Source organism: Chanodichthys erythropterus, chromosome 12 (assembly GCF_024489055.1).
Source record: "Chanodichthys erythropterus isolate Z2021 chromosome 12, ASM2448905v1, whole genome shotgun sequence".
Taxonomy (NCBI): Eukaryota; Metazoa; Chordata; class Actinopteri; order Cypriniformes; family Xenocyprididae; genus Chanodichthys; species Chanodichthys erythropterus.
The window spans coordinates 25,237,370-25,263,014 of NC_090232.1; the positions used below are offsets into that span (position 1 = coordinate 25,237,370).

Below are 25,645 nucleotides of genomic sequence, written 5' to 3' on the forward strand. Positions count from 1 at the left end.
CGCTTTATTTAGGGTGCTCCTTTCTCTCAAATATTTAATACTGTAGCCTTCAGGTGGCATACTTATGTCGACGAGATGTTTGCTCCTGCTGCAGCGCATCAATTTGAAACCTCCTCCATTTTTAATTAAAGGAAAAGCCTCCTCAATTGACGTAATGAATTGCTGTGGTGTGCACTGCACATCTCCAAATTTAATTTTTTTCTTCCCAAGGCCGTTTGCCTGAAGGCACATCGTTTCCTCCACACTGGGAATAATTTGCGTGTCCACAACAGCACAGCAAAAAAAAAAGTGCTCCCATGGCTGGGCGGCTTTAATTTTGGTTTTTGAGCATTTATTATACGGCTGAAACAGCCTGCTCAAAGATGCTGTGACCTTGTTTGGTCTGTTAGCCGGTAACTGACATATGGGAAACGGTAGTTGAAGAGTTGGAGCAGCTGTTGGTGCAGTCAGCCCAGTAGTCAGTCCAGTACTCAGTCCAGTAGTCAGTCCAGCAGTCTGTCCAGTAGTCAGTCCAGTACTCAGTCCAGCAGTCTGTCCAGTAGTCAGTCCAGCAGTCTGTCCAGTAGTCAGTCCAGTACTCAGTCCAGCAGTCTGTCCAGTACTCAGTCCAGCAGTCTGTCCAGTACTCAGTCCAGTAGTCAGTCCAGTACTCAGTCCAGCAGTCTGTCCAGTACTCAGTCCAGTAGTCAGTCCAGTACTCAGTCCAGCAGTCTGTCCAGTAGTCAGTCCAGCAGTCTGTCCAGTAGTCAGTCCAGTACTCAGTCCAGCAGTCTGTCCAGTACTCAGTCCAGCAGTCTGTCCAGTACTCAGTCCAGCAGTCTGTCCAGTACTCAGTCCAGCAGTCTGTCCAGTACTCAGTCCAGCAGTCTGTCCAGTACTCAGTCCAGCAGTCTGTCCAGTACTCAGTCCAGCAGTCTGTCCAGTACTCAGTCCAGCAGTCAGTCCAGTACTCAGTCCAGCAGTCTGTCCAGTACTCAGTCCAGCAGTCTGTCCAGTACTCAGTCCAGCAGTCAGTCCAGTACTCAGTCCAGCAGTCTGTCCAGTACTCAGTCCAGCAGTCTGTCCAGTACTCAGTCCAGCAGTCTGTCCAGTACTCAGTCCAGCAGTCAGTCCAGTACTCAGTCCAGCAGTCTGTCCAGTACTCAGTCCAGCAGTCTGTCCAGTACTCAGTCCAGCAGTCTGTCCAGTACTCAGTCCAGCAGTCTGTCCAGTACTCAGTCCAGCAGTCTGTCCAGTACTCAGTCCAGCAGTCTGTCCAGTACTCAGTCCAGCAGTCAGTCCAGTACTCAGTCCAGCAGTCTGTCCAGTTGTCAGTCCAGTAGTCTGTCCAGACATTCCAATCTGTTCAGTTGCTTGGTCTCTTAGGAGTCGACCAAGCTCCATCATAAGAGCTGATGCCCTGTAACAATGGACAAACATAATTATTGACCTACACAGTCTAGATAAATATACTGTCTGGCCTTATTGAGGCGATACTCTGTCAACCTCTCCCCAAAGTGAGACTTAATACTGTACATTCAATTTTGGTTAAATCTGTAGATCACCAAAAAGCTTGGCAGCTCTGCTTTGCAGACAGTATAACTTACATATTAAGGCAGATAATATTAAATCACCATATGTTAATGGTTTTATTATATGCTTTGTCATAATGTATCATTAACCAAAAGTATTATCAATAACTTTTTCTCCTAAAATCAAGCTGTTTTAAGTTACATTAACCTGTCTAGTCATAAGTAACTCAAATGTAATATAATAAAGTTAGGTTTGATTGCTATGGACAATACCATAATCAGATATTTAAGTCAATATCACAATTGTACAATTTGTCATGTTTCAAATATTTTTAAATCACACACACACACACACTGCATAAATATATATATATATATATATATACATATATATATATATATATATATTTTTATATAGATATATATATATATATATATATATATATATATTTATATATGATTCTTTCAATAATTAAACAATATAAATAGGAGTCATTGAAAAATCTTAATTTTCTTCTAAAGCATTATCCATAACATTAAGGCATTCTCTGGAAAGATTCAAGATTCAAAGAAAAACGCGTTTTCTGACGTTTGGCGCAACCTAGTGGCTAAATAATATAAAATTATATTTATAACAAAAAAAATAAATAATAGCGTAAATAGCAGAAGTAATCATGTTAAATACAGTGGTTATTTTAAGCGTCACTTTTAAAAGGTGATTTCTGAATAATTTTTTATCCAGTAAGGCGGCACCTACAGGCAGACCACGAGCTCTGATTTTTTATTTTATTTTACATAGCCTACCATATATAACATATTTTTTTACATTTCAATTATTTATAGTCCATACAGTTTATTCATAACTGAAAATACGTTTACGATGACTTAAGAATAGCACCTTTTAAGTTGCCCAGTAGAGAGTCAGATACCTCCAATATTTTAGCTATGGGATGAATAAAAAAACACCAATATCCATTTTGTTTTGTTTTTTGGCGTATCTCTGCAGACTAAAAAGCGGGAACAGAACGAGAAGAGTCCGGGGTAGATTCGCGAGTCGCGATTATATTTCCTTTTTAAAACCTTGAAATTATGCTACGGGCCGTTGAATGCTTGAATGTTATAAGGTGTGCAATTATTTTAAGGCAAACGCACGGAGAATGTAATTATATTTGTTTAATTAGCTCTAGCAGAATCATGGCCCCTCCAACCAAAATTCCCGCCAAACGTATGTCTAAACGTAGGCCTATCTTGAAAGAGATATTACCAAAGTATTATTATGTTGCATAAAAGTCATATAAAACAACTAATTTTTGCCCTATTTGAGCAAAGTGGTTAATATCTGTCCTGTAAGGACTACAAAGCAATTGTATTTGAATTATTTTTTTGCCCCAGCAATCATCATCTGTAGCCTAAGGTTAAATGAAACCGAAAAAAAAAAAAATTAGCCTATTTTTATCCAGAATCGAGAGCATAACTTACTAACTTACACACAGAAAGCTGCCTTGGTAAAAGAGTTAAATCAAACATCTTTTAAGAACGATAAGAAAAAACTCAATTAATAGAAACCGATATTAATACATAATTTTATAGCTTACAATAAAGTTAAGATAATGCACTTATAATTTTATAACGAGGAAATGTAAACTTGATTATGATAATAATCGTAGAAAAGCACCGTTTAAACAAAACGCTGCATAATATGTCTAATGCAGGGACTGTAAATGCAAATTCAAGGTTATCTATCTTTTTTATTTGCATGTTAGTTTACTTTAGAATCAAAAATAGGTATAATCTATTAAAGGCTATATTAAAAGGAAATGTACCGTTGTCGCTGGTCCGAAGACATTGTCGAGAAAACGAGATAACGAACAAATGAAGGGTTTTGGCGCAAAATCCACCTTTTATACAAGTAGCGCGCCATTGGCTTTCATTCAAATTCTTGTGAAACTTCTATTGGCCCAACAGAACTTTTTTCTTTTCCTGTTTTTTTTTTTTGTTGTTTTTTTAAGTGTTTGTTTTAAAAAGTTACAATACTGCAAAATTATATATTTTTTTCTACAACAATTCCAACTACAGTAAATATTACATTCAATCAAACATTCAATAAGGAAACGAAAGGAAATAAAAAGGAAATAAAAATATTATTTATTTTTTTTACTTTTAGTGATTTGATATATGCCTATAATGGCTTGGTTGTGCCAGTATCCACAGGTAACTTTAAAAAAAAAACGCCTACAATGAGATTGGTGAAGCTTGTTTTAAATATAAAAAAAAAAAAAAAAAAAAAAAAAAAAAAATTGTTATTGCCACTTTTTAAATAAATACTCGTACTTTTTTCGCCATTAAAATTTCAAAGCTCACTATTCTGAATTTTCCAGAATCGCGTAAACTAGGCTAACAATTATAAATTTTTAAAAAATTTCTTGCCACAATTGTGATATCGCAATTGTGAGACTAAAATATAAATTGTTAGATTTAACTTTTTAGTATTAATTGTTATATGTATTATTAAATATTATTATTAGGGCTTGAGCACGAATGTGCTGAGACCTGTATTTGTTAGGATTTGTATTTTTCAAGCGGAAACCCTGTAATTGTTAGGATTTTTAGGGGTTCGAGCACGCATTTCTGAAACCCTATTGTGGGCTATTAGATAAGATTTGTATTATTATTATTATTATTATTATTATTAGGCCTATGCCCTAAAACTGATCGTGCAGCCCAAACCGTAGGGCCTGGCTGAAACATTATTAGTTAGTCCAGGCTATTCCAAATCGAGCACGTATAGCCGACTACGACTGCTTTTATGTGTATTTATCTGTTAAATAATTTATCATCATTTGTGCTGGGATCTGTAGCTGCTGCGACATATATATATATATATATATATATATATATATATATATATATATATATATATGTATGTATGTATTATAGAAAATGGGTAACGCCAAAAAAAAAAATATTCAAAGAAAATACAAACATCCTCCGATGCATTCCAAATAAATTTTAGGCTATCATGCAAAGTACAAAGGCGGAGCAGACATAGGCTAAAAGCACAACACCCAATATCAGTCCGTTACAGTGAGAACGGTATTGTGTCGATGGATATTTGGTTATATCGTTATGTCCAGAAAAAATAAAAAGATTACATTTTACGGTTGTTACTGTACAGTAGATTATTCTTACTAATGCAATACAATGTGCCATATCATATATGGTTGACATGACATAGCCTATATCCAATATACATCTTCCATCTTTATTTACCTCTCTAGCACTTTGTATTCTATTTTATATATCCCTTTTTTTTATTAAAAACACACACACACTCGACCCTCATTAACTGCATATTCATTCGATTGTAACACAATCCTATTATATTGTCTCTTTAAAAAACATACTTTTTATTCTATCTACTTATTTTGTATAAAAACAACAAACTTGTATTTGTACTGTACTCGTGTACTGCGTTAGGCTAACCCACACTTGTACCATTTACATGTTGTTGCTCTTTTGTTGGTTTTGGTTGGTTCCACTGTTGTCATTTGTAAGCCGCTTGTAAGTGTCTAGAAGCGTCTGCTAAATGACTTAATGTAATTTATGCCTTTTTATATATGGCTACCATTATTATTTAAATATCTAAAAGCACATCAATTTATTGCAGTATCTGTTCTGTTAAACTGCACAATTGTAGAAGAATAAACAAAAAATAATCACATACAAACGTTGCTGGAATCCACAAACATTACAGAAGTGTAACAATGCCATGGTTGCGCACTTAAATTAACATTTAAAGAACAATCACATAGATATTGTTGTTGTTAATTTCTCTATGTAATTTTACAAAAAGAATAATAATAAAAAAAATAAGACTGCATTTCAAAAATTTTATTTTCAATGCTCCAGCTTATATTCAAAATACTGGAAAAAGCCACGTTTTATTGATCACATGATAAATAAAAGCTTAAAGTGGTAATATGAACAAAAAATAATAAAGAATTCATAGTCAATTCACAGTCTTTGGATGTATCAGCTGTGCCCATTCCATCGTGTTGCTTTTTTCTTTACAAGAATCTGTTGACTGGTTTGTGATTCTTCTATGGAAAGCAAACTTGTTTCTGGCCACACCTCTTCCTGTGGAGACTTACTACTTCCTCTACCTTGGTATCCGGAAGACCGACAGAACGACAGACAGATAGACACTTTATTTATCCCAGTGGGAAATTCACAATTTCCAGCAGTATACACAACTGATATAACATACAGTAATACTAGTATTGAAAAATAATAATTATAATCTAAAATAAAGTCCTGTGCAAATCAGATTTTGTACTACCTAATGTACACTATATAATCCAGTTCAGTTCAAATCAATGACAAGTGTCCGCCTTGAGTGGAGTTAAAAAGCCGCAAGGCATGAGGAATAATCAACCTTCTCAGTCTGTCTGTAGAGCAGGGTAATGACAACAAACTGTCACTAAAACTGCTCCTCTGCCTTAAGATGATAATGTGCAATGGATGCAATGGATTGTCCATGATTGACAGCAATTTACTCAGTGCCCTTCGCTCTGCCACATTTGTTAGGCTATCCAGTTCTGTGCAGCAGCTTTTTACAGATGTTGAAGGACGCCAGCCTTCTGAGAAAGTACAAGCGGCTCTGTCCTTTCCTGCACAGAGCATCCGTGTTAGCAGTCCAGTCCAGTTTCTCATCTAACTGCACCCCCAAGTATTTGTACGCCTTTACCAGCTCCACACAGTCGCCTTTGATTATCACAGGCTCCGGTTGAGGCCTAGGCCTTCTGAAGTCCACCACCATATCTCCCTGGTCTTGGTGGTGTTAAGATGCAGATGGTCCTGGATCAGTCTCCTGTACTCCTCCTCCTGTCCACTCCTGATACAGCACACGATAGCAGTGCATTTCCCTACAGGGTTGGTCTCCCCTCTGTCCAATGTGTAAATCTCGAATCATAACTACAAAAACACAAAAATAAATAATATTTACATCTTAGTTTATTTTAAAAGTTGAATTCAATTGTTTATAGTAAATTGTATTAATAACCCTTCCAAGTCATAAACCTCACCAACACAGTTCACATGAGCACAATGAAGTATGCGAGTATTGCTAATGCAGGAGCCGGCCGATAATAAGTCAGCATTATGATGCAGAACCAAGTAGTACCACCACGGTGCTGTCTATACAATGTAAACAGCATATGAGAATAAAAGGGAAAAAAATTAATTGTTGAATAAAGTTGTTGTTTATTTATTTTGATTTGGCACACAAAAAGTATTCTTATCAATAGAAGATAAAAAGGTAAAATCACAGTATATTTTAAAAAAAACCCACACGTTTAAATAAATACATTTTTACTAATGACAACTTGTCCATGCTTGTTCAATGCAATATGCTGAACATCCAGACACATCTTACCGTTTTCCATCCTTGCTGTGTTAATGGAGATTCTGTGGTGGATTATGGGTCTGGATTATGGTTCTGATGATGAAAATCTGTGAATTTGGATTCAACATGTTTAAGTAATTTTTTTTTTTTTTCATTTGAAAGTTCAGGAAAAAGCTCAAGATTTAATATCTTTCATAGCCTTGGTATTTCCCTTATGCAAGTTATCATAGAGCATTTAATCAAAATATTCTGTTAGGGGTGCCTAAGGATACATAAGGAGTTTCCTTTGCCTTTATTAACCTGAGAAAACAAAATGTGAACCTACCTTCTTTAGCACATCGGATGTTTTCAGCAGTAGGGTTTAGCAATCTTCCTTCATGACGAGAAAAGTGCAGTGCTTTGAGAAAAAGGATATATCCATGAGTAGCAGGTTCTTGATCAAAGCCTATATTTACAAAATTAATATGTCTGAAATGTGCTGACATGAGACCAACAAGTCTATATACTCCTTTGTACTTTCTGCTCACAAGAAGAAATTTAAACTCTACACTATTCAACATGGACACATTATCTTCACCCATGTGATGGAATTTCTAATTAATAATTAACTATAATGAACTAACATTTCTTTTCTTCTACAGGCCTAATAATAATAATAATAATAATAATAATAATAATAATAATATAACTTTGAAATAGAGAAATAATCACTAGGACTGAGTGTTGTGATTCAGAAACATTCTGCTGTGCTGGCTAGGGTGTTATGGGTGTTTGGGACACCCGGTTTAACTAAGTCAGGTGCATAGGGAAAAATCTACCACACCCAGAATACAAGACTCAAGCGACATGTAATAAAAAGAAACAGAAAATGTAATATGTAATAAATGTAATAAAAATTAGTCCACAAATTATAAAGTACAGTTAATATACTTAATAGTAGTACACCTCAGTACCTTGAATTTGATGCGAGCGGTGTGACATGAGCTTTCTTTGGCTCATCGAAGACCACTCTTGCTGCTGCATTCTGGATCAGTAGCAGAAGCTTGATAGTACATGCAGGAAGGCCCGCCAAGAGAGCATTATAATAGTCCAGTGTGGAGAGAACAAGAGCTTGGACAAGAAGTTGAGAGGTCTGCTCTGTTAGGAAGGCTGTAATCTTCCTAACGTTGTATAAGGCAAACCTGCAAGACCGGGAAGTTGTAGCAATATGGTCTGTGAAACTGATCATTGATCACAAATGCATTGTTCCAGGCTGTCCTGAAATGAGTTATGGTTGACGAACATATCTGAATAGAGAGGTTGTGGTGAAGTGCTAGGTTGACTGAGACTACAAGCAGGTCTGTCATAGCGAGTTTGAGTTGAAGGTGATAACCAGAAATGACAGTCATACAGGCTGCAATGCGAGCAGCTACTGTCGGATCATCTGGTTGGAATGAAAAGTAGAGTTGAGTGCCATCAGCATAGCAGTGATTTAAAAAACAAAAAAGCTTCGGAATGACAGATCCTAAAGATGACATGTAGATGGAGAAGATGATGCAGTCTCAGTTGAATGGCCCCAATGGTTTTTGAAGCCCCATTGGTTGCAGTCCAAGAGGTTGTTCTGTGCAAGAAACAGTTAGTTGAACAACTCGCTCTTGTGTCTTTGCAATGAAAGAAAGAAAGGATACCGGTCTGTAGTTTTCTAAAAGTGATGGATTTAGAGTTTCTTAAGCAGTTAGGTTACCCGAGCCGGTATGACAGGTATGACTGAAGAAAAAAAATGGGGATAGGATCAAGCAGGCAGGTGGTAGGATGATTAGAAAGTAGAAGTTTCGAAATCTCTGCCTCCGAGATTGTAGAGAAGGAGAACATTTTTAGATGAAATCTTTGTCAGTTTTTTGTGTGGAGAATTGGGAACTGATGGTTCTTGTTTTTCGATAAGAAGAATATTGCAAAGTCATCAGCCGTATTAGTTGATGAAGGAGGGGATGGAAGGTTTTGAAAAGTATATGAGAATCATAACTGTTGTTAGTTTTGTTGTGGTATCATGTTGCTTTACCAGTGCGTACATCGGCCGAGAAGGAGGAGAGGAGTGACTGATAAACACTAAGGTCAGTAGAGTTTTTAGGTTTGCGCCACTTCCTCTCTGCGGTCCTGAGTCTAGAGCAATGTTCCCGGAGAAGGTGGTAGTAACTGTAAAAAAAAATAATTGTAGTGCACATAGTAGTGTCATCATCCTTTAAGACTTTAGGTACCTGTGTACATTAAAAATATGAGCTGCAGGAAAGCAGTGTCTGTGCACTTTAACTTTATCTATGAAAGTGTTGGCATGTCAGCCAATAGAATAAGACATTGGTAATAAATACACAGGTCTTTCCTTACCTCGGCCAAAAGTGGAGGACATGCAGTCCATATTTTTATGTTTGTGTAGACATTATGGACTGGGCCAATGACAGGGCTTGCAGGTAAATATCCTCACCAAAGACATCACTGCTCATAAAGGGGTCAATGTAAGCCCTTAAATGCTCCTCGATTGTTTGATGCAAATCCTGAGGTGTTTCCGGAACCTCAACAGCCTGGGAGTCTGGTTCTGCAACAGGCCCATCCCAATCAATGCCCCAGTTTGTGACATCAATCTGTTGAAACATGATTCCGATATTGTAAAAACTAATGCATTAAGTAGTCTAGTCTGCAAACAACTCCACTTAAAAGAAAGGTAGTAAAAGTGTAACCTGGTCAGGATTTTCTTGTTGCCCCGAAAGCACACCAGCAATCCACAACTGCTGTGGAGACCTGTTGCCCTCTGTAGAAAGAGGATGCCTGTCCCACATCTGAATGAACTCCTTCAGGTGCCAGTTCAGTCTTGACAGAAAGACATAATGTAGGCAGATGATGTGGATGTCTTGATCTGGATCCAGCTGACCAATACTTTCAAGGTGCCTAAAAGTAGACATGTGCCAAAATACCATAATGCCATATAACATGACAATTAATATGCACGATATACACTTCAAAACACCATGAACAATTGTTTATGACAAATTATTCAGACTTTTACAATGCATTTTTAGAATACATTTATCATGAACTGTGTTGTGTGAAAATCCACACCACCACTGTATGCTGTGCCAAAGAAGCATGTGCATTGAGAAGACATGCTGAATATAATCAGAAATGCAGCCTTAACCAAATAAACAAAGTGACTGCCAAAACTGAAATGTCTGTTTGAAACATTTAAAGGGCACAGCAGTTTACAATATATACACCACAATATATAGTACTTAATACGGCATTTAATTTTGTCGCCCAGTCTTTAATCTGGACTAAGTGAAACAAACTAATGCATTTATGAATTTTATCTTAATTTCTTAGTTAATTTTTATGATTTATCAAAGTGCCCCTATTATGGTCATTTGATAATGAGCTTTCATGCACTGTCAGCTCTAAATGAATGAAAACATCCTGTAAAGTTTGAAATATGAACGTGCACTCTCAAAAGAAAGAGTTGACTCTGAATCACTGAAACGAGTCCCAAGCCGTTTCATGTTAACATCAACATAAAACAGCATATTGTCTGCCCACTTGTTGCGCATACCTGGGAAAACTTTATTGTCTGAATGAAAATGCTAATAAATTTTGACAGTAGGTGCTGCTTTTGGAGCGTTACAAATGGCTATTTCTAATCGGACCAATCACCGCAGATTAGCATCAAAAAGGAGGGTTTTGGAAAAATGAAAATGAATGAATTTTTTTTTCTTTTCTGAAACTTATTTCAGAAAAAAAAACTTCATATATTCTAGATTCACTGCATGTAAAGTAAAACATTTCAAAAGCTTTTTGTTTTAATTGTAATGATTTGAGCTTACAGCTCAAAATATTAGAATATTTACATTTGAGTTTCATTAAATGACCATCCCTACAGTATAAATTCCGGGTATCTCTTGTTCTTTGAAACCACACTAATGGGGAAGACTGCTGACTTGGCAATGGTCCAGGAGACAATCACTGACACCCTCCACAGAGAGAGTAAGTCACAGAAGGTCATTACTGAATGGGGTGGCTGTTTACAGAGTGATGTATCAAAGCATATTAAATGCAAAGTTGACTAGAAGGAAGAAATTGAGTAGGAAAAGATGTATGAGCAACAGGGAAGACAGGGAATTCTCACAAGCTTGAGAATACTGACAAACAAAGTCGATTCAAACACTTGGGAGAGCTTAAAAAGGAGTGGACGGAAGTGCATCAAGACTCACCATGCTCAGATGTTTTTGGGAAAAGTGCTACCAAGCCACTTCTGAAACAGAAACAATGTCAGAAGCATCTTACCTGGGAAGAAAAAGAATTGGACTGTTGCTCGGCGGTCCAAAGTCATCTTTTCAGATAAAAGTTAATTTGTATTTTATTCAAAAATCAACATCTGGAGTCTGGAGGAAGAGTGGCAAAGAATCAAAGCTGCTTAACGTCTAGTGTGAAGTCTCTGAAGTCAGTAATGATTTTGGGGGGCCGTGACGTCTGCTGGTGTTGGTCCATTGTGTTTTATCAAGTCTAAAGTCAATGCAGCCATCCTCCAGGAGATTTTGGAGCACTTTATGCTTCCATCTGCTGACAAGCTTTATGGAGATGCTGATTTCCTTTTCCAGCAGGACTTTAGCACCTGCCCACAGTGCAAAAACCACTTCCAAGTGGTTTGCTGACCATGATATTACTGTGTTTTATTGGCCAGCCAACATGCCTGACCCCTGAATCTATGGGATATTTTAAAGAGAAAGATGAGAAACAGTCGAGAAACTATCCAGACGAGCTGAAGGCTCAATAATGCCTCAGCAGAGCCAGATTGATCACTTTCATGCCATGCCTCACTGATGCTGGAGTTTGTGCTAAAGGAGCCCTGACCAAACATTGAGTGCATAAATGAACAAACTTTAAAGAACTTGAACTTTTCTGTTTTGCAAATCCATTTTTTTTTTTTTGATCTTAGGCAAGATTATTATCCTATTCTAATATTTTGACATACTGGATTTGACTTTCAAAAGCTGTAAGATCTACTTATGAAAATTACAACAAAAACTTTTGAAATGTTTTACTTTTAATGTAATTAATCTAGAATATATGAAAGTTTCACTTTTTGAATTAAGTTACAGAAAAAAAAAAACACTTTTACATGATATTCAAATTTTTTGAGCTGCACCTGTATATTTTTATTTAACCAAGGATAACAAATAATACCTTCTGTAAAAATTGTAGGTATTGCTTCTTGATAGTGAAGTGACATTACATAATGACACCTTAAAGTAAAGTGTTGCTCTACACATTTCACTTGCAATTTAAATATCTGTGGACTTTACAAATTTTTGGTTTATTAAAATGATCAAAATCCTTTTTATTATAAAAAATATATTAACCTGTAACAACAACACTTTTTGCAATACCAACTTATTTCAATATCGCTAAAATTCACTGTGACAACTCAGTGCCAACACATTTTAATATTGTCATATGCCTACCTGAACGTGGTGTAGTAGTTGCTAACAACACTGCACCATACATCACGCCACAGCCTCTCGATTCTCTGGTTGTGGACGCTTTTTCCAGTGATATGGCTTCTTCTCTCTGATTTACATCAGTTGCATATAAGGACAACACACAGAAACACAGACAGCTTGGTTCTTAATCAGGTGGGGCTTTGACCAATGACAAATCTGAATACATATTTCCTGCATATATTCAAATGTGTTAGTATTACAAAAAAAACATCAAGTGTGCTACAGTTGTGATATTAACTGGGCAACCTTTTTTGGGTTATTCGGGGTTAGGGTCGCAAGGGGCAGTCGTGGCCTAATGGATAGAGAGTTGGACTTGTAACCCAAAGGTCATGGGTTCAAGTTTCAGGTTCAGGTTCGAATTTTCAGCGCTCTCCACCCTCGATACCACATCTGAGGCAGGACCCTTGAGCAAGGCACCATACCCCCAACAGCTCCCCAGGCACCGCAGCATTGGTTACCCACTGCTCCGGGTGTGTGTTCACTTGGATGGGTTAAATGCAGAGCACAAATTCTGAGTATGTGTATAACAATGCATGTGTGGTCTCAATAGCCCCGCAGTGCATGTGACTTAAGGAATATGCAGGGTATAAATTCTACTGAAATTACATTTAATCTGGTTGTTTTAACAAACATTATGGAGCAAGAATTTTTTTCAATTACATTTTTGGGCTCTGTTATAGGCTAACCTGCAATTTAGCAAATTATAAATTTATTTAATAATTTTTTAAGTCCTGGAAAACCCGTAGTATTTTTCCTTCAGAAGTAATGTTGAAAGTTTATCCAATGTGTATATATTAATTTATTCATATTTATTCATTCTACCATGGTGAACAAATGACTGTAGCGGTGATGCACGACCACTTTGAAAATTCTGTGCGACTGCCACTAGGGAGCGAAATGCGACAGCCGTATCCATATAGACTATCCTGATGTCTTACGTGTCCTATGATCCTAACAAGACATGAAAAAGCTACAAGACAAAATCAATCATAAAAAAAGGAAAATCAAACAAAATTAAGCTAAACAAAATTAAACCATAAAACATTACTCAAAATACAGACTCAGTAACATGTGATCGCAAAAAAAACATGCTCAGTGACTGACAATCTTTGTCATGATAAAATACAATTGTTTGAGCTTTGCATAATATTATAATGTTTGAGCTTGAATATCATTTTGCATGACTTTAATGGTAATAATAGATCATTTTAATCATTTTAGTCTTCTCATCTCTTTTTCTTCTCATCTCTTCTTTTAGTCTAATCATCTCTTATTTAAAGGGGTGGTTCATTGCGATTTCACTTTTTTTTTTAACTTTAGTTAGTGTGTAATGTTGCTACTTGAGCATAAACAGTATCTCCAGAGTTACAGCACAATTACAGCCAATACGGAAGTGACTTAAACTGCGATTCATCGACTGGCTGCTAGGGACAGGCTGCAAAAGTGAGCAGAATCTCATTGACCATCATGTTAAATTGGCCAAGTTTACAGCAGAAAAAAACATGTTTACAGTCTGGTTCATATTGTGGTTTTGGTCTATACAGTGAATGTTCCCCTTCATGACAACTCTGAGGGGGGTGAATTTTTATTATAACTCATCCGTTTAAATTATATTAAGCCTTAAAGTTTTGCATAATTAAGGGCGTGGTCACTTGAGTGACAGGTAGATGCTGCTGCTGTCTGAGCCGTCATGTTACCTTAGCAGCTAATTTCAGCCGCTGAATTTGGCATCTCAGCCGTATTTGTGGTTTTTTTTTATTATTTTATACAATATATGGCTTCCTGCTTACTCGAGACAGATGTCCGTCTGTGTACATGTGCTCGCATGCAGAAGATAAACAGAACACATGTTGTGGGATCGTCGTGGCATTGGCTAAAAGTTTTGTTCCTGAGATTTACTACAATGACAATACCCGGAGGATATACAACTCTGACAGCACTGCTTGGATATAACTAAAACTGCTGCACTATTTCGAAAAATTATACTTTTGACACATCCTCATTTGTTTGACAGAACATTTGAGAGTTATACAGATATCTAGTACATATACATATATAGGTACGTATAGAGTTTTTACATTATAAACAATGCTCAGATTGCATCCTTTCTTGAAGAACGATGATGAAGAGCAAATCATTCCGAAGAAATGTAATACAAACAATGGATAATATATAAATATTTCATGGATTTAATGCTCATGGACAAAAAGTACTGTTTTTTTTGTTTTGCAATAGACATTTTACCCTAGTGCCACGGATTGGATTCATCTCGCGATCTCTATTTCATTATAAAGGTATGAAATCCCATTTGATTTGTGTTATTTGCACACCCCACACAAATTAATTAGCCTACATGTGTTGGAGCATCTATAATGTTATTGTAAAAAAGCACCGTAGATTGACAGTAAACCTTTAGTACTTTCTAATGATATTGTTATCTTTATTAATATTTTAGATAGTATCTAAGATAGATAGCTAAGGCGGGCGTGGTTTCAGCAACAAGTCGCATGGGCTCCAACTACGTCACGCCTCTTTGCCCATTTTCAGTTATCCAGGAGTGACGTGCGGTGACGCGCTGCTAAGATGGCAGCGGCCTCATTCTCACGTCAAAACTGCTGTTCAGAACTCTATGGGTGACGTCACGGACGCTACGTCTATATTTTTTTTACAGTCTATGATTTGATACAGCAATATAGACGCCATTATTTACTTTTCCACCAAAGCCCACGTAACCGGTAAGAACTAATGGTAAGGGGCATGCTGTGTCCGGACGGTTCAATGAATCACAATACACTGGCCCAGCAAACCAATCTGAGTACACTGTGTATTTCGGAGGGAGTGGCTTCATAGAACAACAACAACAAAAAATATCCTACCAGTTCCCCGTTCTGGATGTTCCAGCATGTATCTAGCAACCTCAACATTTTCTCCGTCCTTGTCACTTCGAACACGGTGGGGTAAACCATGCTGACTGACAGCAGTGAGAAAACACTGGAGAACAGTTGCAGCCCTGTTATTGCTGTTTCCACAAAGATACATAATGCGCCGGCTGAACCCATCAATCCCTCCATGTATAACAATTCTCCAACTGCATGGACAAAATAATTTGTTTAATGATGTGTGGAAAAGTAGGAAATAAGACTTGACATTAAAGACTTTTTACATCAATAATTAATGTTGACATGATCAATACATTAAAGTCTTACCGTATCAACTTATGGTTACCATCTATGTGCCAAAGGGAGAGAGGCCCTGGAACAGAGTATGGAACCCTTGGAATGATATTAAGCTGAAGCCCACGAAGAAAGTTCCCAACAGGATCAACAGCTTTCAGAGTCAGCCGCACCCTATGTTGTTGGACCCTATAAGAGTACAAATGATTATAACAACAACAACAACAACAGCAATAATATTCATTACATTAACATTCATCACAGCAAGTAAAACCTTAAAATGTCCATAGAGGAAAATTGTAAGTAAGACAAAGTTTCATTCCAAGTTTAGCTAAAACTATTAAGTTATAATGAAGTCCAATGCAACACAACTCACAAGATTGATACTTTGTGTTATATAGTAGCTTTTGTAATATTGCGATATTAATGGATGTCTTTACAAACATACTGGTCAACAAGGATCCATGCATGTCTTCCTATGTAAACTGATTCTACCTGTTTTTAGATAAAAAATGATTATAATAATAATGAAATGTGTTGTGAATGAATGATTAAAGAACATAAAATTACCGAATTCCACAAGAACTGAGATGTCCAGTAACACTCCTTCTTCCAGCATTTGGAAAATTGACAAGGAAGGCAGATACCACTTGCCGAAGTTGTTCATCAGTAATATCAGAATATGTCTGTCGTACAGACAGGCCATATTCAGACATTCTCCTGCGAATTGTTCTGATGCTCACACCAAAAATCCGGGCTATGTCGGGAACTCTGAAGTGGCTTTCCAGGAGGAAAAGCAGCTGTTCCCTTGACATCACTGTCATCGAGTTGCTTCCCTCAAGGTCATCAATTATCGTTTTCAAGAGAGCAAACAATCGTTCTTCATTAGGCAACTCTCCAATTGCAGCTAAAACTGCCAAGATACTACTGATGTTCTCTAAGCCAATGAGAACACAATCAGTCTCAACTTGCGGCTTTAGAATTTCAGCTGCCAGTATGTCCAACACATCTGAAATCTGGCCAAGTAGCATCTGCTGGCTATAAAAAATCATGAAATAACATTTAATTAAGAATTAGAATTAGTCTTGAAGACTGCATGTGACATAAAATTACTTTGTAGAACAAAATTTAAATATGTTGTCAAGTAAACTTTACCACAGACCGTATTTTACTGAGATTTTTTTGGGGAAAACCAATAGCAAAATGTGTAATCCGAGATTGTCATTTTTTTTACATTATCCCTGCACCACTCTACAGAGTACATCGTCTCGCGACAGTTTCCAATCCTGGTCTTTGGGAACCCACTGCCCTGCATTTTTGTATATTTCTCTTATCTGTCATGGATTTCACTATATAATTCTGGTGTGGTAAATAGAGAGATACAAAGTGTAGTGCAGTAGGGTGGGTCCCCTGAACAATAATTGAAAACCGCAACCAACCAAAAATTATATTAAAAACAATTTTAGATGTTCATGTCATTCTGCAATCTGCAGAATATATCCTTAAAGTTTTTTTCACCACTACAAAACCCAATTAAATAGGTAATTCTCACATTTTTCCTCACAATAGCGAATTTTCACCTCTGTTGACGATCTTTGCCCGAACCCGAGGGGCCTGTAGCCTGCGTCATGAATAAATTATGTTAAAACATGTATAAATGACTCATTCTTGACAAAAGGCAAAAGAGCTGTGTGCATGCGCACATTTGAATAATGTCGGGCCGTATACGGGTTAAAGTTAGGGCTTTTAAAAAGTTGTCAATCAAAATGTACTTGTCGGGCCTAACTTTTAAGGCCCGATTACAGCTCTACGTTACCTCACAATTCATTTTTCTCAGACTTGCGCAATTTGTGCTAATCTCACAGTGCCCAGTTATAAAGTCAGAATTGCGTAATATAAATTCACAATTGGTAATTTTAAAAAGAGGATAAAAAGTTAAAGTAATTTCGACTTTTTAAGATCACAATTCTTGGTCGGAAACAAGCTTCCATCCATAATTACAAACACATTTATTGTTTACGATTGGCGATACTGTAACGTTATTTGAAAGAAATAACTTATTTTAAACTCACCTGGCTGCATAAGACATGTTAACTGCTATACTGCTAAACGTTTTCAAAAACTTATTTTTAAATAATCTAATCCCGTCACTGACCACTGACTGCCTCCTACTCGCAAAACAACTAAAATTCAAATGTCTTCTTCTTCTTTTACTTTTATGGCGGGTTACAGACCATCGTTTAAGGTACATACCGCCACCTACAATATTGGAGTGTGTAAAATCATGGCTTTATTGATCTTTTAAATTCATTAATGCCTGAACAACTTCACTTTGAGAATGTCCTATGCCTAAAATAGCCTAAAATACCTTTTATATTCCATTCCCTCCCTATTGTAATAATACATTCTTTAAACTTCCTTCTCTCTTCCTGAAATTTTTTACACTTTAATAAAACATGTTCTACATTTTCTTTATAGTCACATTCCTCCCATTTAGGCCTATCTGTATTTATCTGTATTTCACTCATAAGAAATAACATATTATTAAGTCTTGTGTGTCCTAACAGTCTTGTGTTGATTATTTAATCTCTTCTATTTCTACTATTAAATGTTTTAACTTTGATTGATTTTTGAATTCTGTAATATTCTCTTCCTTTATTATCTGAATCCCATATTTTTGCCACTGCTTGTCAATATTACTTTTTATTATATTTTTACCTTCATTTTTTCCAATAGGAATCTCAATTTTATCAGTAAGGCTTTTTTCGCTAATTCATCAGCTTCCTCATTACCTACCCAAGATTCCTATATATGTGCTGGTATTCAACAAAACTGAACATCTATTCGCAATCTTTCTAAATTTAACAATGCTGAGTAAATTTCTATTAAAATATCATCTGTAGTTGTTTTACTATGAGAGTCTGCAATATTGCTGCTGAGTCAGAATATATTATCACTCTGTCTGGTTTGACTTCCTCCACCCATTGCAATCCCAGAGATACTGCAACAAGTTCAGCTGTATATACAGAAACATGATTGGATATTCTCTTATTGAACTTTACTTTGAGTTCCAGAATACCAATGCCCATGCCCATTACCTGGACCTTTAGAGCCATCTGTGTACATTTCTAAATATCCATAATATTTTTTGTTCTTGAATTCTTGTATTAAATTGCAAACATTTTCCTTTCCATTATCCAGCCATTCCTTTTTCTTTTTAATTTAGTCTGTAAACCATAGGTTCTGGAAATATACATGGTGGAATTCTACTTAAGATATTTTCTGTAATAAACTAATTTATTCATATTATACTCTTCAGCTTTCTTATCTATGTTCCAACCAAACCCTTTACCTACACATTTATCATACTCCCAGCAATTTTTAATCACTGAAGATGAAAAATGTTTCTCATCCTGTATTTGCAAACAATAAGCAAGAGCTAGTTTAATCAGTCTTAAATCTTGAGGGGTTTCCTTACATTCCACCAAAAGTGTATCAATTGGAGTAGTTTTCATTGCGCCTATACTAGCTAATTCTTAATGCTCTATGTTGCATTCTGTCTAATTTCTCTAAGTAGATTTTGGCCGCAGCTCCATATATCATACTACATACATAATCTAACATTGACCTCATCAGTACTCTATATACTTAAAATAACTTTTAAATGTCTTCTTCTTCTTCTTCTTCTTCTTGTAGATTTTAAAGGCGGTTGGCATACAACTTCCGGGTGCATTATCGCCACCTACTGGTATGGCCAAAATTCAAATGTCTGTCATGTCTTTCAAATTCAAACTTCTTCTTCCTCTCGATTTTTCTGGCGCTTGATATACATTCTTAAGGGACATTAACACCTGTTGGTCAGGAAAGTGTGGTCAAGATTCCAAAACCATTTTCTTAATTTATCCTAAACATCTAGCCTATATTCTTTTATCTAAATCATCTAATGTTCCGTAAAGTGGTTTTCAAGTCAAATTTCATCTTAAATATTTTAAAATTGTAAATCAACAATTTATTTTTATCTTTATTATTATAAAATTATAAATAAAATCCTATTATTTTCAGCCCACATTACACAGTTTATAACCTGCAGTTTTTTTGTGAACAATGTAGGCCTATACTCATTTCCCTGTCTCATGTTTTCTAATTGTACTAAATGTATAATCATATCAAAGTCTACAAATAACTGAACCTGCCTGTTACTCTATTTACCAGCATTTCTTTGGATGTTACAAAACCATTTTTTCTTCCTCCCATTGTTTCTACCATGTACTTTTCTCATTGTTTTATTAACTTCATCTCAGTCTTACCAATTAAATTGCATTCCTATAAATATAACTTTCCTTTGGCTACCTTTTCACATTCACCTGCCAATTAATAGCCTATATCGTTATTAACTCAAGATATTGCATTACAGTAAAACAAAAAATTTTGCTTTTAATAAAACAGTCATTAATAATAATAATAAAAAATCTATACAGTTCTGAGCCAAACAGAACATGAAATAGATAATGAAATATTAATACTTGAATTAGGTGTTGAGGCAGTTATCAAGGTGTTCAGCGTTGCAGATGATTACAGACAGACACAACATGTGTTGACGAGGGAGACATGAAATGTGCAGTGCTGGGGGGCCTCCAGGAACGTGGTTGCAACTATGCTATAAACATTCTATTTCCCAAGGCAAACTAAAATGAAATGATGAAGAAATGTCAGTTGGGACATAAAGTGGAAGAAAGTATTACAGTGTACAGCAATCTATTAATGAATGTGATAAAAAGTAACAGAACACTTTAAAAAAAGATGGTTCTTTAAAGGTTCTTTACACATAACAGTTTTATTTAGATCTGCATCGCCCTCATTAATAACCCTTTATATGCATTTCTTTATTCTCTATTCTTTATTTTTTATTTTTTTAAGCTGTAACTGTCATAGCCACCTCATTAACCATCAAACTACACAGTTTTATAATTTTATAAAGCAATAGCCTACTTGCTACTACTTATATTTAAATAAAACTGTTAAATAAAACTTTACTAAATTATTATTGAATCATTATAAATAATAAAAAAATACAAAAATATGAAGTTAACACATCTCATCATCTAGATGATTTAACATTAATCATTTAAAAAAAAATCCACCATCAAACAGGCTATTAGTGATTCATATTTCACTAACTTACTTGTAAATGAACTATACTGTCAATACACAGGTTGCACAAATGAATTAGATAAATCAATGCATTTATTTCCATTCAAAGGGATGAAAAACAAATTAATAATATTAGTCTAAAACGATTCTTTATCTTATAGCTCCATCTAGTGGACAAGGTTAACCCTCTAAAGCACAGCGTTGCCCTCAGGCAACGGAAAGTTTTCTTAAGCCCCATGTTTAGTAAATTTTTCTTTAAATGATAACAACCAATTAGAAAGGTCGAGAAAGTACAAAAGAACAGTTCAGTAAGGTGTTGGAGTCAATATCAAGCACCATTTAAAAGTACATATATTATAACTGCTCCTCTTTTTGGTCAGAAGTTACCTTGTTAGTATTCCTTCATTGTAACAAATTAATAATAATTATAATAACAACCCTTTTTACCATCATCTTTTTACTGTTTATACTTTTTGTAACCTCTTATTTTCCCAAATAGATAAACTATCATGAAACCAAGAATGTTTTCTCAGAATAACTTGGGTTGAATAAAAAGTTAAATGACTTAAAGAAAATCACGAAAGAACAAAAATTATATAGAAAAATTGAGCATAGGCTTTTAGGGCTATGACATCCAAGTTAAAATAATGCCTTTAAATTTTCAAAACATGTTTAATTTGTTTACTTCAACACTAACGTAACAGCCAATACGACACACTCATAATAAATGAAATAAATTTAGAATTCTTATGCACTGTTGCCACTAGTTAGTTAACTAATTATTGTAAAATCAATACTCTATAACAAATAGCCTACATCTACTAATGGAAACTTTTAAATGAGTTTAAAGGCGTCATATGATGCCACTTGATGCGACGTATGATGATCAGGCGTCATATAATGCGACGTATGATGATGAGGTGTCATATGATGCGACGTACATATTTCAGACGTACCAATCACACCTCGTTTTTTTATGTAAATATCTCACAAACGTCGCCGTCACGTCGCCGCCTACAATTAGATCTACAGTGACGTCGCCGTGACGTCGCCGCGGGTCGATCGTCTGCCTCCCTATCAATCCCATTCAAAATTTGACACGGTCTGACGGCGACGTAAGGGTAGACTGCGCCTTATCCTTCGCCTGCTTAGCCTTAGAAGTGGCACGGACCGCCCCTCATATATACTGCATTGGCTCACACACTGCACTGAGCCGTGTGAGGACCGTGTTCTGATACGTGTTAGCGAAAAAATAAATAAATAACTTCACTGCTACACGTGAATCACGCGTGAACGTCTGACTCGACACTTCACTGCCACACGTGATTTACGTGACGTCTGCGTGACGTCTACGCCTCGTCTGCGTCTTAAAATGAATGGATTTAATAGCAAAAAATTAAGACGTCAGTGAGACGTTCAGTGAGACGAGTGCAAGTTGCAACGTCATATTTTTGACCTCGTCCGAACGCCATACGGCGTCGATGGCGGCGACGTAGTTGAGAAAGTATATTTTTTACTTTGCGTCTGGATAACGTACGTGTGGATAAACGTCTGGATAACGTACGTGTGGATAAACGCCTGGATAACGTACGTGTGGATAAACGTCTGGATAACGTACGTGTGGACTAGCGTCTGGATAATGTATGTGTGGATAACATTGATAATAATATTTTAGCTTTATTCTTATTTTGTCCAAAGGAAGCTTTAATTAAGGTGTAAATGTTCATAAATGTAGGAAGCATTATAAATCTGTCTCTCTGAATGAAGCTTGGCCATTCCTCCGGCCACCTCTGTTGCGCAAGCACCGCATTTGTTGACTTTTCTCCGTTTAAAGGACACACCGCTATTCCAGCTGAACTAAGGCTTTCACCTCTTAATATGGAAAATAATAATAATAATAATAATAATAATAATAATAGGCTAATAATAATAATAATAATAATAACAAGCCCAAAAATGCATATAAGTGGCCATGGTAACACTGCAAGTGCGCGCTTGGCTTGAAGCAGCTAAACAAATAAAACAGCAGAGACGAACTCAATGGTCAAACAGGTTTTTGTTTTTTTGTTTTTTAAGAGCATGTTTACGTAGAAAAATAATGTAAAAGTGCTGCAATGGCATAAAAAACATTAAGGTTAGCACAACGAAATAAACAAATATATTTCATGGTTATACACGCTCGTTTGAGATGTGTTGCATTAATTATTATTAGTAGGCCTAGACTTATTTATTTGTTCATGTGCTTGCATTCGATTTGTCTAATGCAATAAATTGAATTATTATATTTAAGCTTTAGTTATATTTTAGGTGATGTCGCTGGGTAAGTGAATTAAGAACAGTGCTCAGTCATAAAAAAATAAATAATGTTGTGTGTGCGTGAGGCGCCGACGCGATCACTTACATTTTCTTATAAAAGCGGGAAAAAAATAAAATACTCAGACATTTATGGTCACATTTATGTAACATTTCGAATCTGTGAAGGGTTAAATAGGCCTATTATTTCACAAGAAAAAAAAATGCCTGTAAAATAAAGAAAGCAAAAAGAATTTCCTTTCTGTGGACTTCTCAAAAATGAACCGAAACTCAAATAACTTACTTGTCGCAGTTTGTTCCTTTCATTTTGGTAATATGTTTATTATTTAGGTGAAATAAACTTCGCGCAGAGGTTATTTATTCCTTTTATAGGATTTCTCCATTCAGAAGTGCTGCTGCCCGATGATGATGATGAATCCTCATGTTCTGTTGTTTTTTCTGCTATTTGTTCATGTAGGCTAAAACTAATTAAACCCCTGGGATTTTATTAATGGGTCACAGACACGTATTCATTGTAATTTCGTTTAATTCTAATTTTACCTTGTCGGTTAATGAAAAGATAATGATCTCGTCGGTTGAAAGTCAGGGGAGGAAACGAAATGACAACATTTAGTTTTCGTTTAGTTTAAGTTTTTTTTTTTAACTAATATTTTTTTTTCTTATATTCAGGTTTATTTCGATTAGCATAAATGTTTAATAGCTAGTTTTATTTTTTCTTAGTTAACTATAATAACCCTGCCTGGGAAAAACATCCACAACTGCAGTACAGTCAATTTTCCAGCTGTTTAAGCCATAAATATTTACAAATTCACGAACTATTTATTGCCGTCTGGGACACAATCTCAGGCCGGGAGTCTCAGACTCATCGAAGCCAAATACAGTTATTGATGCTCGGGAAGCTAAGCAATTTCTTAACGATCAGCATTTCATCTGAAAGAGGTTCGCCTGAAAATGTTGTCCAATAGAGGGAGCCACAGGATAAGGAATATTTTAAGCTTATTTTCCTTTTTTGTAAGCTTATCTGTTTCCATACTTTTACTTTTGAACTATAACCATTAAATTTCTTTAACCATGTTCTGACAATATAGTTTTACTGTACATTGACATATGAGAAATGCTTATCCCAAGAATAATTATTTTTATATGCTGTCTTAACTAATAGCCTATGACAGTTTGTTCTGCATGTGCATTTCTTTTTTCCGGTATATAGCTTACAATATTATAATTTCTATTAAAATACATGATTAAAGTGTTTGATAATAGGCCATAGCTTGCACTCTGAATTAATCTTTTAATTTCGAATTTGGTCTTTTAATTTAACTGTCTTTAATGCATCATGCATTTTTTTTTTTTTTTTTTTTTTTGATTTGTTTTGTTTTATAAAGGATTTCTATGGGGGACAAAACTCTGTAACAATATGTTTTACTTGGATAATGCTGTCATTATCTTAGCAGTAGTGTTTATGACAGGAGAAATGTGTTGATTAGTTGTCTCTGGTTGTCACTGTAGGATATTAAGCCCAGGCATTTTCAAGTTAAGCAATAGCACATCTTTTAATGTCAGTTGATTGGCTAATAGTGTACGTTAGGTCATGTTTTCGTCAACATATTTAAACAAAATTAGGAATGGAGAAATATTCAGCGATTTTGAGGTGCGTTAAATGTGTTTTCTTTTTGCTCAAAACAAAGCAAAAACACTAATTTACAGAACTTCAGACAATTTACAAAATAACAACTGGCAAAACTTACTTCAGACGTCACGTAGCTTCTCACGTAGCTTCTCACACGGTTTCTCAGGCGAGAAGAGGGGCGACGAAAGTGTCACGCTTCTTATCACACGTCATTGGTCACGGCTTCTGCTCACGGCAAGGTACGCGACGATCGACACGACTGATTGCTTAGTTAGCATCGTAAATAGAGAAACGACACCTCATAAAATAGAGAAACGACAACTCATAAAAATACACGTTAAATACACGTATTTAACGCGTGAAATACGCGTGAAAAATCAACACGTTAAGTGTATTTGACGTGTACTTCACGCGTGAAGTGCGCGTTAAATACACGTTAAATACGCGTTAAAAATCTGCTTGAACGGGTCATTGTCATTGGCTGCTGAGAACTTGGGTCAAACCATTTCTGTGAGCTTAAGGGGGTGTACCATTCATCTGCTAAGATGCCACCATTTAACATGCTAGATCAGCTTATTCTGCTCTTTTATTTGGTCATTTTGTATAATGTAATATATTTAAACTGTTGTTTAATTAAAAAATAGATTTAATTTTTCCACTTATGCATTTTTTATTTTATTATTATTTTATTTATTTTACAACGCCCTTACGTTTACTGACAATAAAATGCAGCATTATAAGCTCACTGAATGCAAGTATGCTCTCTCTCATATGACCTGCAAAGTTTTTTCTCTGGTGTGTGTTGGGGTGGGACACTGAAGAAGATTGGTATATGACTTTAGTCGATAGACCTGCTGCAAAGTTTTGTTCTAAAGAAATAGTACAGTTTAGTCATACACAAATATAATTTTAAACTGATAATAATGTAGATGCTCCCTCTG

At 35.7% G+C, this 25,645-nt stretch overlaps 2 protein-coding genes across 10 annotated transcripts; one reads left to right on the forward strand and one right to left on the reverse strand.

Annotated features, from left to right (window-relative positions):
* The first annotated feature begins 64 nt into the window (after positions 1-64).
* On the forward strand, positions 65-1,365 carry LOC137032331 (uncharacterized). The gene is made up of 2 exons (XM_067404085.1): positions 65-151; positions 418-1,365. The coding sequence occupies exons 1-2, from the start codon at positions 65-67 to the stop codon at positions 1,363-1,365; spliced, it is 1,035 nt and encodes a 344-aa protein (XP_067260186.1).
* A 4,794-nt stretch (positions 1,366-6,159) lies between these two features.
* Positions 6,160-24,949, reverse strand: LOC137031835 (uncharacterized). 9 transcript variants are annotated; one of them, XM_067403131.1, is made up of 12 exons: positions 17,683-24,949; positions 16,181-16,648; positions 15,644-15,799; positions 15,314-15,525; positions 12,399-12,504; positions 9,627-9,834; positions 9,374-9,530; positions 7,869-9,087; positions 7,241-7,312; positions 6,946-7,022; positions 6,596-6,707; positions 6,160-6,485 (listed from the first exon to the last, which is right to left on the reverse strand). In XM_067403131.1, exons 1-8 carry the CDS (start codon positions 17,859-17,861, stop codon positions 8,864-8,866), a joined length of 1,710 nt encoding a protein of 569 aa, XP_067259232.1. In that variant the 5' UTR covers positions 17,862-24,949; the 3' UTR covers positions 6,160-6,485; positions 6,596-6,707; positions 6,946-7,022; positions 7,241-7,312; positions 7,869-8,863. The 9 variants fall into 9 exon arrangements, with proteins under 9 accessions (XP_067259232.1, XP_067259240.1, XP_067259238.1 ...); XM_067403139.1 differs by adding an exon at positions 17,191-17,231 and having other exon boundaries at positions 6,596-7,022; XM_067403137.1 differs by adding an exon at positions 17,163-17,231 and having other exon boundaries at positions 6,596-7,022.
* Between the last annotated feature and the right edge of the window lie 696 nt (positions 24,950-25,645).

What these genes read in the sequence shown, in the direction of transcription:
- LOC137032331 (XM_067404085.1), top strand. Translation starts at nt 65, where the DNA reads ATGTCGACGAGATGTTTGCTCCTGCTGCAGCGCATCAATTTGAAACCT. An exon ending in GAAAAGCCTCCTCAATTGAC is followed by an intron (nt 152 to 417) that starts GTAATGAATTGC and finishes GGGAAACGGTAG; the next exon opens with TTGAAGAGTTGGAGCAGCTG.
- LOC137031835 (XM_067403132.1), bottom strand. Translation starts at nt 17,861, where the DNA reads ATGTACCTTAAACGATGGTCTGTAACCCGCCATAAAAGTAAAAGAAGA. An exon ending in AACAAGAAAATCCTGACCAG is followed by an intron (nt 9,531 to 9,626) that starts GTTACACTTTTA and finishes ATGTTTCAACAG; the next exon opens with ATTGATGTCACAAACTGGGG. An exon ending in TATGAGCAGTGATGTCTTTG is followed by an intron (nt 9,088 to 9,373) that starts GTGAGGATATTT and finishes TTTTTTTTACAG; the next exon opens with TTACTACCACCTTCTCCGGG.